Genomic DNA, 16,403 nt, shown 5'->3' on the forward strand with positions numbered 1-16,403 from the left:
ATCTTTTTCAATTTAGCTCACCTACTCGAATACAAATGCAATCCTATGGTTCTTCTTTATGAACTGGTCAATAACATTGTCATAAAAAGTTGGTTATAACTTAATTTTCCCAAGCAACATGCACACTTATAAAGGCTGGCTGAAGCTTGCTGGCTAGAGCTATTTTGACTGCATATGGCCTGTGTTTAAGAAGACATGAAGGAAGCAGAAATGGCTGTGCGCATGCATGAAATCACAGTGCTGCAGTGAGGACTTGGAAGCTCCCACAACCAAGCATGCCAAGGTAACTTTGACTAGATGAGCAAGCATCGGCCTTCGTTGCACAACACAATGCTCAATTATTGCCACTCTAGCTTAAGACGTCTTCTGTTTACAAAAATAAAAGCCTAAATGGAATGCTTATAAATACATGCATTTATTAACAAATAAATATTACTTCTTTCTCAAGTAATGAGCTTGCACAGCAAGCATGGAGAATTCACCCCTGAAGCTTGGTATTCTTTATTCATTCAAAACATGCTTGGCTCCTAACACTTTATAAATCCAAAATCTAAATGAGCTTAGAATATTGTTCTCACATTTCAGGTTGTGCATCAAAAACCTCCCTAAGAATACTTGATGCAACAGAGGGAAATCTACTTAATAGGTACCTGCTCTCCCTCTCCCTCTCTATTACACATACACACACACTTTCTCATAGCACCCTGTTTTGTATTATGCCTTTTTATAGGTACTTTCATCTGCTCTCCTATGATCATGTAAAAACATGCGCAGCCACTTGTCAACATTTGTACACAGTTGAACTCCAAACATATTGAGCCAACCTCTCGTGTTCTTCCTTCATTCCATCCATCTCTGTTCTTTAGAATACTCTTCCTGTTTTTCCCAATAAATATAATCTCAGCTTTTCAAGAAACTTCTTAATAGATTCCTTCTTTCTCTTGAACGATTTGCCCACACATGGCATTTATGTTATAGATCTTATGAATTCTCGTGTGTGTGTGTGTGTGTGGAAGGAGAAGAGGCATCAAAAAATATTCACTGTACTGGCATGTCACACAAACATAAAGATGTAATATATAGATCTTTTATAAATACTTGTGTCCCAACGTTTTGAAGATGGGGAAACCTTTCACACTACATTTATAATCCCTTCATTGTCTTCATAAAAATCACTTTGTAATCTACTATAAGTTGTTTAGATGTACAAGAGTGGTCTGAAAAGTTCTCGGCCTAACAATGAAAAAACTGAAAAAACGCATCTGTAATTTCAAAATTATTTTTATTTTTTGACATAATCTCCCTTAAGACTAATACATTTATTCCAGCGATGCTTCAGTGCCATTATCCTGTCCCTATGGTGGTTCTCAGTAAGATCCGCAAAGTACCCTTCTACAGCTGCAATCACCTCTTGATTCAAAGAAAAACGCTGACCAGCGAGGAAGAGTTTTAGTTTTGGGAAAAGATAGGTCAGAGGGAGTAAAATCTGGGGAATAGGGTGGATGTTCTAACAATTCATAGTACAGATCCCTTAATTTTCCCATTACCAAAACACCTTTGTGGGCAGGTGCAATGTCCTGATGAAAAATAATTTTTTCTTCTGCCAACCAGGTATTTTCTCATGAATTGTTTCATCTAGTCTGGTTAAAAGATTGGGATAATATTCCCCAGTTATTGTTTTACCCTTTTCAAGATAATTAATAAACAAAATGCCTTTAACATCCCAAAACACCGATTCCATGACCTTTCCTGCTAATGGAACCGACTTTGTCTTCTTTGGCACTGAATAATCAGCTTCTGTTCACTGTTTTAACTGCTGTTTGGATTCTGGTGTGTAATGGTAAATCCGAGCCTCATCCATAGTAATAAATTGATGCACAAAATCAATTTTATTCTTGCTAAAATGCTCCAAGCACTGTTCAGAGATTTTCATGCAAGTGTGCTTTTGATCTGCTGTGAGCAACGGCACCCATCTTGCGCAAAGCTTTTTCATTTGCAATTCTTCATGCAAAATATATCCTACACGTTCTTTTGAAATGCTGTAGTCTCAGGAATTTCATGCACTTTGACTCGCTGGTCATCCAATATCATATCATGCACCTGATCAATGATTTCTGGTGTGGTTACACTTTTTAGACGTGGATCCTTCACATGGATCATTTTCAAGGCTGGTATGGCCACGTTTAAACTCAGCAGCCCATTTCTTAATTGTCAAAAATGAAGGAGAAGAGTGCCCATAAACTTTATGAACTTCGAATGAATTTCTTTTGGCATTAAACCTTTTACAAAGAATTTTATAACCACATGATATTCAATTTTATCCATTTCAAGGGATACAGACAACATTTTCGCTTCAGGCAGCTGTATAAAACAAACTACTTGATAGAATGACTTGCAGTTTCACATGGATTCTTATGACAGATGTACCAACTTAGAAAAAAAAAGATCTTACCGATAGTGTTGCCATGTATGGTTGAGGCCAAGAATTTTTCAGACCACCCTCGTGTACAAAGTTTAGTCTTTGCAGATAGGATTTACACTTTAAAAAAAAAAAATTTTTAAATATGAGTTAATTAACTCTTCACGAATTTTTAATTCATAATTGTAGTTAATAATTGAAACATTTAATCCAGAAAAGTAGGCTGCCTACTTTTCTGGATTTTTTTTGGATTAGATGAAATGATTGATAGTGCTCTACAGTTCAAAACATTGCTGAAACTGTTTTGAAAAAATAGGTATACTGTTTAAATAATGTGCTTCTCATGAGCATCTTTTATTTTAAGGTTGGATTTGCTATGCAGAGAAAACTCATGGAGAATATATTCTTCCTTATATCAGTAGAACTAAATCACCTCAGCAAATAATGGGATCCTTAGTAAAGAATTATTTAAGTTCAAAACTTGGGAAAACACCAAATCAAGTAAGCAGTTTTAGCAGCAGAAAATGAATTCTCGAATAGAATTTATATTAATAACAGCAGAATGTTAATATTCCATGCCATTTACTTATATACATGCAGTGATCTCTTAATTATTATTGTAAGTTAGTGTGGCCTCCTGTGATGAGTCCTTTAGGGATGTTCTGCACATTTAGTTGACATACTAACTTCTTCAAGGACTGATTTGAGAGATCAAATCAGTCCTTGTAAATATTCATCTTTATTTATTTATTGTCCTGTAGAGAAATTTCTCTAGAACTTTTTTAAAAAAAATGTTCTTTTGGATTTACAATTTAGGTACTAATATTTTGAAACTTTTTTTAAAAAATTAAATTCTTTCACCATAAACGATGTTGTGCATTTTGAAGAGTTCATTATTTTGTACCAACGCTATTTGTATAATTGTGTAATAATTTTGCACTCAAATATGATCATCTGGGTTTCATGAAGATGGCGATAGACAGTTGAAAAGGTCCAGCAGAGAGTAATCAAGATGATATCTGGTGTATGGAATTGTGCATGAGAGGGCAGCTTGAAGAAATGTGATCTTCAAATTTTGAGACATAGATGGAGTGAGAGGAGATTATAAACTAAAGTTTGGAGGCATTTTACAGTTTAGATACAAGTGGGACTTCATAGCTCATGGCAGAAGCAGGAATTCGAAGTCATTCCTCTTATGTCCGCCTCCATCTTCACTCTGAAAACTGAGTAAGGGTGTGGTTAAAAAGCATGTGAAGTCTAGGTCCATATGGTGAGTGTGTAGAATGGACTACCATTGAATGTTATGTCTTCAGTGAATGTGTTCAGAGAGATAACAGTTATTATCTTCACCTCAGGAGTAATAGTTGATATCATTTAATAAGATCACCAGTTTCAATTCAGTTTTATATCTTATCTGTTCACTTTTAATGTCTTGCGACAATCATCATGTTAATAAAGAACTTTATTAACATGATGGGGAGGAGGGGAGAGTCTGACCCTCGACTACCAAATTCTTCATTGGAATAATGGCATCCAATATTCCAATGAAGAGTCACAGAAAGAAATCTATTTCCTACAATCCCAGTCATGATCAACAACAAGCAATTGAAAAAGTCATAAATCCAAAATACCTTGGTATTACGCTTGATCAGGAATTACGTTTTGCACAACACATCTCTAACACTTCCAACAGAGCTCTCAAAAAATTAAATATACCGAAAAGACTGTGGAACAAATTGGGGCGTAAAGCCAAAAATCCTCAAAACTACTTAAACTACACTAATAAGGCCAATAATGGAATATGCAGCACCTATCTGGTCACCTTTGGCTTTATTGGTAAAGGAAAAATTAGACAAAGTACCATCCAAGATTTTCATTGGTGCAGTGTCATCTACTAACAACATCAGAGTCCAACAGGAATGTGGGCTTGACCTTCTGGAGGACAGACGAAAATTTGCCATCATAAAATTCATTAATAATATCAGAAGCTACCAAAGCAAGCATATCTCCCTAAAAACACTTATGAATATTGGAATCAAAAATGTAGACTTCATGGATCATCAACTTTACAATATGATGACACTACCAGGAAGGAAATAGGTCTTGATTGCCCACATAAACAAAGGACCTCTATTTTCCAATCCTTTACCTCCAAATACCTCCATAAATCCAAACCTTGCTAAAGTCTATACAAAAAAAGAATCAAAAGAAATGCTCAAAGAAGAAGGCCTAAATACTATCAACCTTTCATCCTCCGAACAGGTAATAACCTGTTTGGAGGTTATAACAAATATCGAACATTGGTATAACAAATATGTTATTCCGATGGATCATCAGATACCAATATGATTAATGGAAGCGTGGTGTTTTCCTTCTACTCCTGAAAGGTGAAAAACTTTCAATAAAAGTTGGATCTGGGAGAATTGCTTCCAATTTTACCTGCGAACTTTATACAATAAATAAAGCACTCGAAGCCTACTTAAAATTATCATCATCTCAACAATCAGAGGGAATTATAATTTACAGTGACTCAAGATCAGCCATGGAGGGAATCAAAAATGGTAATACCAAACTCACACAAGACACCCATAAATTCTTAAATCAACTAAAGTGTTTAGTAAAAAGTTGCATTTTACAATGGATTCCTGCTCATGTAGGCATTGATCAATGAAGCAGCTGATAAATTAGCAAAAGAGTCCAGAGAACTCAACCAAGAAATTGACGTGATAACTCTTGCTGATGCTAACGTACTAGTAAAAGCTAAACTAATTCCATTGAAAGCAGTGATACAACATCAAATTCCCAAAATCATTGCTGACAGAAAGACCTCCACCACGATAGCACGACTATGAACAGGACACGACATTTTCCTCATTTGGAGCCATGGATATGATTCTCTCCTGGATTTCCTTGAACATCTCAATAGTCAACACCCAAATATCCAATTCAGGCCTGAGTTTGAAACTAATGGTTCCCTGTCTTTCCTGGACGTGAAACTGACCTGTTCTTCCGAAAAACTTAAAATTTAGGTGTACAGAAAACCTACACACACCAATAGATATCTCCATAGTCAGTCCCATCATTTCCCTCCTCAGAAACTTGGAATTATTTCTACTTTGGGACATAGAGCTTGCTCTCTTCTTGATGACCCAGATGAACTTCATAAAGAAATCAATTTTCTTAGATCTACTTTCAGACTCAATGGTTATTCTCAAAAAATTACTAAAAAAATACTTTTTTAATCCACCTAGTCGCCATACTGAAGAAATGAATAATGTTAAAGGCAATATATCTATACCATACATAAGCTCAGTCTCTCAAAAATTAGCCAAGGTTCTCAAAAAATATAACATTAGAACTTTATTCACTCTGCTTCCTAAGATCCGCTCTCTAGTGAGCTGTCCAAAGCCTAGCCATAACAATTTAAAATATCCCGGTGTATACAAGAAGCAGAAGATATGGTGTGACTGCGACATTCCTTACTTTGGCCAGAAGGATAAGTCTATTGAATTGTGTATAGAGGAGCACAGGAGGGACATCACTTACAAGAGAACACGTGCCAGTGCTTTATCCAGCCACATCCTTTTTTCTGCCGATTCTGATGATCAAAACCATAGTCATACGATCCTTTGGGATAGATCAAACAATATTTTCCATTGCTATAACGAATTGGAGAGAAAAATTGTAGAAGCTAGAGAAATCATCCTCAACCCTGTACATTTAAATAATAATTCAAGCTACCAGACTGTCATTCTGCTGTGATCACATACTGGCACTCACGAGATGCTATACGCATGCATTCACCCAACATTTGGCCAACGAAGGAACAGCTTTGAATATGTTAACTACAACGTTTTCACGTTAAATATGTATAGTGACTTTCCTGTGCTGTTCACAGTTTTTATCTTCAATGTTTAATGTTTTTTTCTTTTCTTTTATGAAAAGAAAAAAAGAAGAAGAAGGCTGTAAAAAGCCGAAACTAGTTGTGTGATACCATTAAACCTTTTTCCTTTACTCTCGATTTATGTCATTCAATTCTTTTAAAATATATATATACATATATATGTATATGAACCAGATAACCAGCAAATATGTTTTCAGGTTTATCATGTTACAGTTATGCCATGTTATGATAAGAAACTGGAGGCCTCACGTCAAGACTTTTATAATGATCTTTATAGAACACGGGATGTTGATTGTGTTATTACTCCAAGTAAGTTTCAAGTTTTCTGAACAAATTTAGAAGATAAGTTAAAATGTTTTCTGTGACATGCTTTATTTAATTTCTTATATCTTATCAAATTACTCTACTTTATAAATTTTATATGAAGGTTGCACCAAAAGTAATAAGCATAGTCTGATTATACCTCTAACCAGATACCATAGAACAGTGATTTTCAACCTTTTTCATAATATGACACACCTAGACTAATTATTAAAATTCTGCAGCACACTAAAAATATGTTCTTTTAATTTTTTTAATGATCTGGCAAAAAATAGACATAATTTTGATTGATTTACACACACAAGATATTAATAATAGTAATTACTTATTCTTTTTGCTCCAAAAAAATGTAAACTATATTTTTGACATTTTGAGTAAGAAAAACAATACTCAAAATTATTTTTAAAATTTTTATTGATTTTTTCAAATGAATATTAAATGTATTAAATAATATACATACTTGCAGTTAATTTTAATGAGATATCTGAGCTTTTACCTCAAGGGCTCACTTTAGTGAGTACGGGCATGGCAAACCCGAGGTACCTGATGCTGGACCATGCCTTACTTCATGTAATATACATCTGTTATATTATCTGTAGACTGGTCCCTCCCTCCCCCCCTTTTTCCCCCCTCTTTCTTTTCTTCTTGCTCCTTTCCCCCAATGCTATTAGAGTATTCGAGGGCTAGGGGTGAATCTTTCCTATTTTGCTATTTCATCTTATGTGGAAGGGGGCCTCTGCAACCCTACCACTTTCTTCTTGTAGTGACTTCACTCCAAAATGCTAATATGGTTGTGCCTAATAACACATCTCATGCTGCATCGGCTGTCGCGCAGAATAATCAGAGCCGTGTTCAGGGCTTAGGCAAAGGGTCCTGTTCAAGAAGTATATTACAGTCTCCATCAAAAGTCAGTGATACTCTGAATGAGCAACTCAGAAGGTATAGGATTAATCTTAGAAAGGAATTTTACATAGGCACACGGAATGTCCGGGGTCTACAGATGGGTACTCTTGAGATTGTCTGTAAAGAGATGGATAGGTATAGAATTGACATCCTGGGAATTACAGAGACCAGATGGAATGGAGAAGGTCACTTCAAAAGACAGGACGGTAAAGCTAGTTATTTACTCAGGTGGTGGCTCAAAACATCATGGGTAGCTATGATACTGAAGACAGCTCAGGCAAGAAGCCTTCTTGGTTATAACCCCATTAATGATAGGATACTCTCTATTAGACTTAAGGCTCAGCCTACCAATGTATCAATTGTGGTAGTTTATGCACCCTACACGGGATAGGCCTGAAGAAGAGAGTGAAGAATTTTATGAAAACGTACAAACTGTTTTGGACTGCCTACCAAGGAGAGACATACTGTATATCTTAGGAGACTTAAATGCAAAAGTGGGAAAGAGTATGAGAGTCAGGCCAGAGTGTGGCATGTTTGGTCTGGGTGTACGTAACACCCGTGGCAAAAGGCGGTTGGAATTTGCCCGTGCTAACAGATTAGTTATTACCAATACCTGCTTTCAGAAATATCCACGATGGACCTATACTTGGACATCTAACATTGATAGGTCAAGGCACCAGATTGATTACATCCTGGCTCTCCAGCGGTGGAAGACAAGTATCTCTGATGTGCATACTTGTCCTGGAGTAGATTGTGGTACAGACCATCAGCTAGTAAGAGCCAAAGTAAGACTAAGACTCTGAAAACTTCCAGGTCAGGCACATCCCACTAGATGGGATGTTAGAGTAATTCCTAGTAGATTCACAGAAGAAACATCAACTTGGTTGGATGATTTTTTGGAGACCAATGAAGAGAACTCACCAGAAATGCTTTGGGAAGGAGTCAAGGTGATAATACAGGATGCAGCGAAGAAGTATCTCAGCCCAATAAGAAGACCAAGAGACCCATGGATATCAGATTCAACATGGGAACTAATCAAAAGAAGGCGACTGGAAAAACAAAAAGACAGGGACTGAAGAATACAAGAAATTACATAGAGAAGTCAGAAGAGCCATCATGCAGGACAAGGAAAAGTTCTTTACTAACAAATGTGATGAAATAGAGTTCCAGATGAGAAAGCACAATTATAAAAGGATGTTTCATTTAGTTTTTGACTTAAAGCACAAGTTTAAGCCTAAATTGAATGTCATCAAAGACAGGAATGGATCATTACTAACAGAAGAGCAGGAAATCAAAAACAGATGGAAAGAATACTGTGAGGAACTGTACAGCAGAGTGGATAAAGGAAATGTGGAGCCCTCCCACCAGGAAAATTTTGATTTAGAACCTCCTCCACTTAGGCATGAAGTTGAAAGAGCAGTTAATCAGCTCAACAGCAATAAGGCCCCGTGCAGATGAAATCCCAGTAGAGTTAAAGGCTACAGGGATGGAGGGATAAGAGAGTTTCAATTGATTACAAGGATATGGGAGACAAGATCATGGCCTAGAGACTGCAAGAAGTCAGTTTTCACGCCACTACATAAGAAAGGTGATATAAAGGCATGCAAGAATTATAAAACTATTAGTTTGATATTTCATGCAAGCAAAATTTTATTGAAGAACAGATCATACAAAAATATAAAGAATTCGGACTCCCTCTGGTAATGTGTTTCTTAGACTACTCTAAAGCTTTTGACTGTGTTGAGCATGTGAAACTGCGGGAAGTAATGAAAATAATGGGTTTTCCTCAACACACTATCAGGTTGATAGCCAACTTGTATAAGGAGCAACAAGCCACGGTAAGAACAGGTGTTGGATTGACTGACTGGCTTCAAGTTGGAAAAGGAGTTAGGCAAGAATGTTTACTTTTTCCTCACTTGTTTAGTATATATGCAGAGGACATCATGCGTGAGCATTGGATGAGCTCAGGACAGGAATTAGGATAGGAGATAGATTGATCAGTAATCTGAGGTATGCTGATGATACAGTACTCCTTTATAATGACATGGAAGAACTAGGACTAATTCTTGACAAAGTTAACAAGATCAGTAATAACAGAGGACTTCAACTCAATGCTAGCAAGACAAAGGTTATGGTTGTCAAAGGAAATACAAACAGAGAAGCTCTTGAGAAACAAGTGTACCTTAATGGAGAAAGAACTGAGGAAGTCAGCAAGTTTGAGTACCTGGGATCCATTATTTCCAGCCTGGTCAGTGTTTTTTACCACTGTGCTGTCATCACTGCTTGTTTCATTTAGCAGTTTTTCAAAGTAATTACTCCATACCGCGAGGATATCTTTTTCTCCCGTTTTCATGTCACCTTTATCATCTCTAACTCCTTTTACAGCACTCTTTCCTCCATTCAACAAACTCCAGAATATTTTGCCACCTTCTTGATATTTATTTTCTATATTCTTGCCAAAGTCCTCCCCTGACTTTTGTTTAGCTAGTTTTACACAGTATTTAGCATTCTTGCATTTGCAAACTCTGAAGAAAACATTGATTGATTCTACCTCTCTGGCAGAATCAATCAATGTTTTCTTCAGAGTTTGCCACTGAATCTCCAAGGTTTGATTCCTGTTCTCAAACTCTTTCATTTTTTCTTCAATAATCTTTGTGTATTTTAGTCTACAGTTCAAATCCGAGAGCTGCTCAACTTTTATTCGCTTTAAAACTTTCTTACATGTTATTCTTTTCAATATGAAATTCGATTTTATCCTGCTCAAGACTAAATAGTGATCACTTCCAATTTCAAATCCTCTGTACACTCTGGTGTCCTGCACCAGGGAGAAAATATCACTATTAACAATAACATAGTCAATGAGACTTTTCTTATTCCTAGCCTCTTCTCTCCATGTGAATTTGTGCACATTTTTATGTTGGAACATGGTGTTAGTAATAACCAGTCCATGTCCTGAGCAGAAATCCAACAGATATTTGCCATTATTATTAACTTTGCTCTTTTCTCCAAATTTTCCCAAAATATTTTTGTATGTCTCACAATCATTTCCTTCTCTGCTATTTAGATCTTTTCCTTTTTCATTGTGTCAGTTGCTTTTTCTAAAGGATCAAAAAATTCCTCCACTTCTACCTTAGTAGAACCTTCTGTGGGGCCATAGGCACAAATAAGTCTCATTGTCCAGCTCCCCATTCTCATATTTGCCCACATTACTCTACTTGAGACTGCCTGCCATTCAAGAAGATTAGACTCGTATTTTGTGTTGAATACTATGGCTACTCCCTCTTTTCCTTGATTGTCATTGCCTGAATATAACATTTTGTATTTATTGCTCAGAAAGATCTCATCAGTTTTGGTCTTTTTTGTTTCAGTCACCCCTATTATGTCGATCTGGTACTTATCTAATTCCTCAGCTAGCTTCATTTCTTTGCCATTTAGGCTTCTTACGTTGATAGTACCGATCTTTAACTCTGGTGATGTTGAGTTGGGGTTTGTTTTCAGAATTGTTCCAGCAGCTGGCTTTTCGCTGTTGGCCCTGGTTCCCTGGCGAAAACAACGGGGGCCTTGTTTAACTGGGCAGTGCCCCAGCCAGCATGAAATTTTGTCATATTGTACCATCATTTTTTATTTTGGTTGAATACAATACAATTTGGTTGAATACTTGAATACAATTTGGTCGGCTAAATCCCAAATTGCCAGCCCATCCTCATTTGTTCAGTATCCAAGTAGATACCCAACAGGGTGCACCACGAAAAGGTGAGGATTGAACATTAGGTCAGAAGCCCTGGTCGGTTCTCTTTAAAGGCTATGCGGAGGTCTCCTCTCAGTTATACAACTTTGACCCTTAAGCACCCCTTTATTTCCCATACTTTAGGAATAGTAAGAACGTCATTGCAGTTTAAGTTTGGTCTGTGTAGTAGGGCTTCAGAACTTTCTTAGTATAAATGTTCATGTTTATATAAAGATCTATGTAAAAGTTTAGACTTTTCCCAATGGATCTTATGGTTTGGATTTTCAATTCCATGTTGAGAGAGGCCAGATTTCTGCAGTTTAAAAAGACGAATGTGGTCTTGATGTTCCGAAATGCGTTTTTGAACAGACCTACCTGTCTGCCCGAAGTAAGACAATATAATATAATATAATTTCTCTCAACACGGAATTGAAAATCCAAACCATAGGATCCATTGGGAAAAGTCTAAACTTTTACATAGATCTTTATATAAACATGAACATTTATACAAAGAAAGTTCTGAAGCCTTACTACACAGACCAAACTTAAACTGCAACGACGTTCTTACTATTCCTAAAGTATGGGAAATTGTCATACAAAATTGTGTTAAATAATTAATTTTTTTTTTTCTGTAACACGTTACACACGTTTAATGAGATGCTATTATAATCATGCGCCCTAACTGTATGTTATTCCTATTATTGTTTTGAACTACTGTACTGATGATGTCCTAAGATACTTAGGATGAAATATTTACAATTAAATCATTTTCACTGTGGTTAATACGTGTGTTTCTTTTAATTATGATCCCACCACAGGTTTTTCATTATTTAAAAAAAAAAAAAATTTGATTGAATGTTGCATATGTGAAATTAATAAATGTGTTAATGCGTTTATGGTACAAACTTCATAATAAATTTACAAATCAAGATACACATTCCATGTCTGATCTCCTGCAAGAAAGAACTCGCATCCTTCTCCCTTATCTTCAATAATACTCAGATCAAAACCTAATCAGATTTCTCTTCTTGTATTGACCTGCACCTTCGATCTTTCCTGGCACAATCACATTTCAACTGTAACTTCTGTAGCTGCCAAAACCTTGGTGTACTTTTTCGCACAAAACTGCTTCACAGCTGCTAACTCTATAAAAATTCCAAATCCACCCAATCATGGAATGTTGCTCCTATATTTGGAGTGGTGCACCAAAATCTTCTCTCTCAGATTGCTCATTTCTATTCACAAGAGGACAATCCAGCTAATTAATAATCCCTCTCTCACATGTCCACTCCAATCCCGCTTCCACATACATTCAGTTTCTGCCTTGTGCTGCTTCTACAGATACTTTCATGGACAATGTGCTCTGATTAGGCCACTATTATTCCTCCACTCTCCTCCAAAATCATCAGAACAAGAGCCACTGCTAACCAACACCCTTTTACGGTTGAAAGTTTTTTCACTTGGTTTCATCCTTTATTCAACGTTAGCAAACAAAGTATGTGCATGAAGTAACTTCACGACTGGGCTACTAGAGGCTAATGACCTCACATAAGTTGCCTTAGTATCCCATAATGCAGATATGTATAATGCTATGCATTATGGGAAGGGCCACCGCCAAGACCGGTTTCAAACTTTATTGAGGTTTCATCAGCAGGAGCCCGACCCAGAAGTGATACTAAGGTTGATATGTGTGTTGCATTATGGAATATTAAGGCAATTGATGTGAACTGTATACAAGTAGTCCAGTCATGAAGTTACTTCATGTGCAAACATTGTTTGCTTACACTTGGATGAAACCAAGAATATAATTTCTTGGCATCTTTAATTTATAGTATAACCAAGTGAAAAAAAACTTGCAACCTCTATCCCTAATCTGGAGTATTTTAGTAATAAGGTGTTACACCTTTTAGCTACTTATATATGGAAATATGACTTCTGCATTACTTTGACCTTAGTATCACTTCTGGGTCTGGCTCTCACTGATTAGACCTCAATAAAGGTTGAAACTGGTCTGGGTAGTGGCCTTTCCCATAATGCATAGCACTATACAAAAATATCTGTAAGGATATGTGCTTTGCATTGTGGGATACTAAGGCAATTGATGTGAAATCATTAACCTCTATATACAAGTAGCCCAGTTGTGAAGTTACTTGACATGAAAACTTGATCTGCTTACACTTGGATAAAGGATGAAACCAAGAATATAATTTTAAAGCATCTTTAATTTACTCTTTTACAGTCTATCTTGAAACTCACTGAACCAACTTCACTACCTCTTCTTTCATTCCCATCTATTTGTGTTCTTTGGAATAGTCTCTCCTACTCTGCCTTCTCCAAAAATTACAACCTTCAGCTGTTCAAGCAAAATGTAAACAGATTCCTCTTGCCCACACACTGCACTAATATGCTATAGGTCTTATGGCCTTTCATGTGTGGATCAAATATATATATAAAAACATACGTTTTAACCATCGAGTACACACATTCAACTGGCACTCACATAAAAATTAATGTATATGAAAGAAATCATTAAAGAAATACAAACTGAAAAATTTTAAGTACATTTGCTAGTACTGATTTCTGGATTTGTTTTTTAAAAAACCTTCTTGTACCTAGATCATTTTTCAGCTTCAGATGAAAATTACTGCAAAATTAGTCTACAGCCAGCAAGCAGTTAGAGCAAACTGCAATTTGTCATGCTCTTCGTTGTATTGTCAGTTTAATTTATTTACACATGAAGAGAATTTGAGAATACAAAATCCTTAAAGAAGCAAAAGGCAATAACATTAGAAGAGAAACATAAAATTGAAGCCTTAATGAATCCATAATGAACATGATAGAATTTTCCTCCAAGTTCCAGTTGTCTCATTCTATGATAAGCACCATCTTAAAGAATAAACAAAAAAGGTTGTGTTAGCATAGTACAAATTGTACCAGGAACATCACCCCAATTCATGACACAGAGCTTTTGGGAAACTGGGGTTCAATTTACAGTTGCTTGCTTAATAATGGTTTCCAGAAATCATTTAGATCATAAAAGTGGGAGCCTACTGTACATATTTCTTAAATATGTTTTTGTTCTTTTATTCTAGACAGCTGTTATTTCCTCATATTACGAAATGAATAAGTCAAAATGAAATTTTTAAAATTGATGTCTCATCAGTTTGTTCTGGTTTTTACACTTGAAAAGCAATGGAAAAGAAACGTTTCATTTTGTGCCCTGTATGTTGGAAGGGGGAATGTCTTAATTGAAGGTTGTAAATCACTAGTGAAAGAAATGTAAGAGAAAAATTTCTTCTTCTTCTTCAACCTTTTGGTTCTGTCCATTGCTAGACAAAGGTCTCCCCCATGATTTTCCAGACCACTCGGTTTTCTGCCTCTCCCATCCATCTGACTCCTTCAATTTGTTCCATTTCATCCCTCCACCTTCTTCTCGGTTTTCCTCTTTGTCTTGCTCCATCCATTGGTCTCCACTCTGTTGTTTTTCTAGTCCATCTCCCATCACTGCATCTGGCAATATGGCCAGCCCATCTCCACTTAGCCTGTTTAATGTATTTTACAATATCCATGACACCTGTTTGAGATCTTATCCAGGTCTTCCTATCTCTTAATGTTATTTTTAGCATACTTCTCTCCATACAATGTTGTGTTATTCTCAGCTTTTTGTTTAGGGCTTCTGTTAAAGTCCATGTTTCTCCTCTGTATGTTAGGATAGGAAGTATGCACTGGTCGAAAGATTTCGTTTTTAGACTCATAGGGATGTCACTTCTGAATATGTCTCTCATTTTCCCATAAGCCATCCATCCAAGGTGAATTCTTTGCTCAATGTCTTTTCTTTGGCAATCCTCAAAGGATAACAATTGGCCCAAATATACATATGAAGCAACTTGTTCTATTTCATGGTTTTCAACTTTGACAGTTCTATGGTTTATGTATTATTCATCATTATTTTTGTTTTTTCTCTATTTATTTTTAATCCAATTACTTTGGAAGCTTCATTTAGCTGATTTAGCCTTTCTTCCAGGTCTTCAAGATTATCTACTATTGGAACAACATCATCTGCAAATTTTAGGTGATGCAGCCTTTCTCCATTTATGTTTATTCCTTTTGTTTCCCAATCAAGGCCTCTAAAGACTTCCTCTAGTGCAGCTGTAAATAATTTGGGAGATATGGTGTTGCCTTGCCGGATGCCTTTTTGTATTGGGAACTTTTCACTGTTTTTATATAATTTAATTACAGAATTTGCATTATTGTAAATATGTTTTAGTGTTTCAATATATGGTTTCTCAGTTCCTTGGGTTTCGAGAGCTTTTAGTGTTGCAGGTGTTTTAACTGAATCAAATGCTTTTTTGTAGTCTATGTAGGCCAGACATAAAGGCTTATTGTATTCAGTTGATTTTTCAGTGAGCTGTCTTAATGTGTGAATATGGTCCAAAGTATTGTAATTCTTTCTAAATCCAGCTTGTTCACAGGATTGCATTCCCTCTAGTTTATAAATCCAGCTTGTTCACAGGATTGCATTCCCTCTAGTTTAGATTTTATTCTGTTATTTATAATTTTTGTGAAGACTTTATATATGTTGGGGAGTAGGCTTATAGGTCTGTAGTTTTTAATTTCTTTCTTATTGCCCTTTTTAAAAATTAATATTAGAAGTTTATTAGGAATCCTACACCACCAGTTGAGTTTCTGTCACATTCACAGTGGTAGAGTAGATGTTCATCTTTTAATCGTATGAGAGTTTCTTCTTTCTTTCTTATCTCTGAAAGGCCCACAACGTCCCATTTTATATGGTCCAATTCCTTCATCAGTTCTTCCAGTCTATCATCATCCCATAGAGATCTGCAGTTATATGTTCCTACTGATATCCTTCTATCATTATGCACTGTAGCATATTTTTCAACCTAGACCCTCTGTCAAGTCCAGGATGCGTCCCTTTTTATGCTGGGCGAATGACGAGCCAGTATGTAATTTTCCTACTTTATTCATCATTTGCATTGTCCTCATGGGAAGGTAAATACCTCCCCATGAGGACAGGGTTGTTCTGGTTCACTTGAAAAGCAACATTTCATTTTGTGACCTGTATGTTGGGGGAAAAAATCTTAATTGAATGTTGTAAATCACAAGTGATG

General features: G+C 36.1%; 1 protein-coding gene across 1 annotated transcript in view; it reads left to right on the forward strand.

The window, feature by feature from the left end:
- The window catches only part of LOC150105116 (cytosolic Fe-S cluster assembly factor narfl), a 98,445-nt gene that overhangs the window by 65,431 nt on the left and 16,611 nt on the right, over positions 1–16,403 (forward strand). Inside the window, exons 6-7 of the mRNA XM_090396162.1 lie at positions 2,784–2,920; positions 6,521–6,632. Coding sequence (XP_090252288.1) covers positions 2,784–2,920; positions 6,521–6,632 — 249 coding nt within the window. The remainder of the gene's footprint in view (positions 1–2,783; positions 2,921–6,520; positions 6,633–16,403) is intronic.

Source organism: Typopeltis vanoorti, chromosome 7, assembly GCF_054136105.1.
Source record: "Typopeltis vanoorti isolate ZY-2024b chromosome 7, IOZ_Tvanoo_1.0, whole genome shotgun sequence".
In the NCBI taxonomy this organism is placed as follows: Eukaryota; Metazoa; Arthropoda; class Arachnida; order Uropygi; family Thelyphonidae; genus Typopeltis; species Typopeltis vanoorti.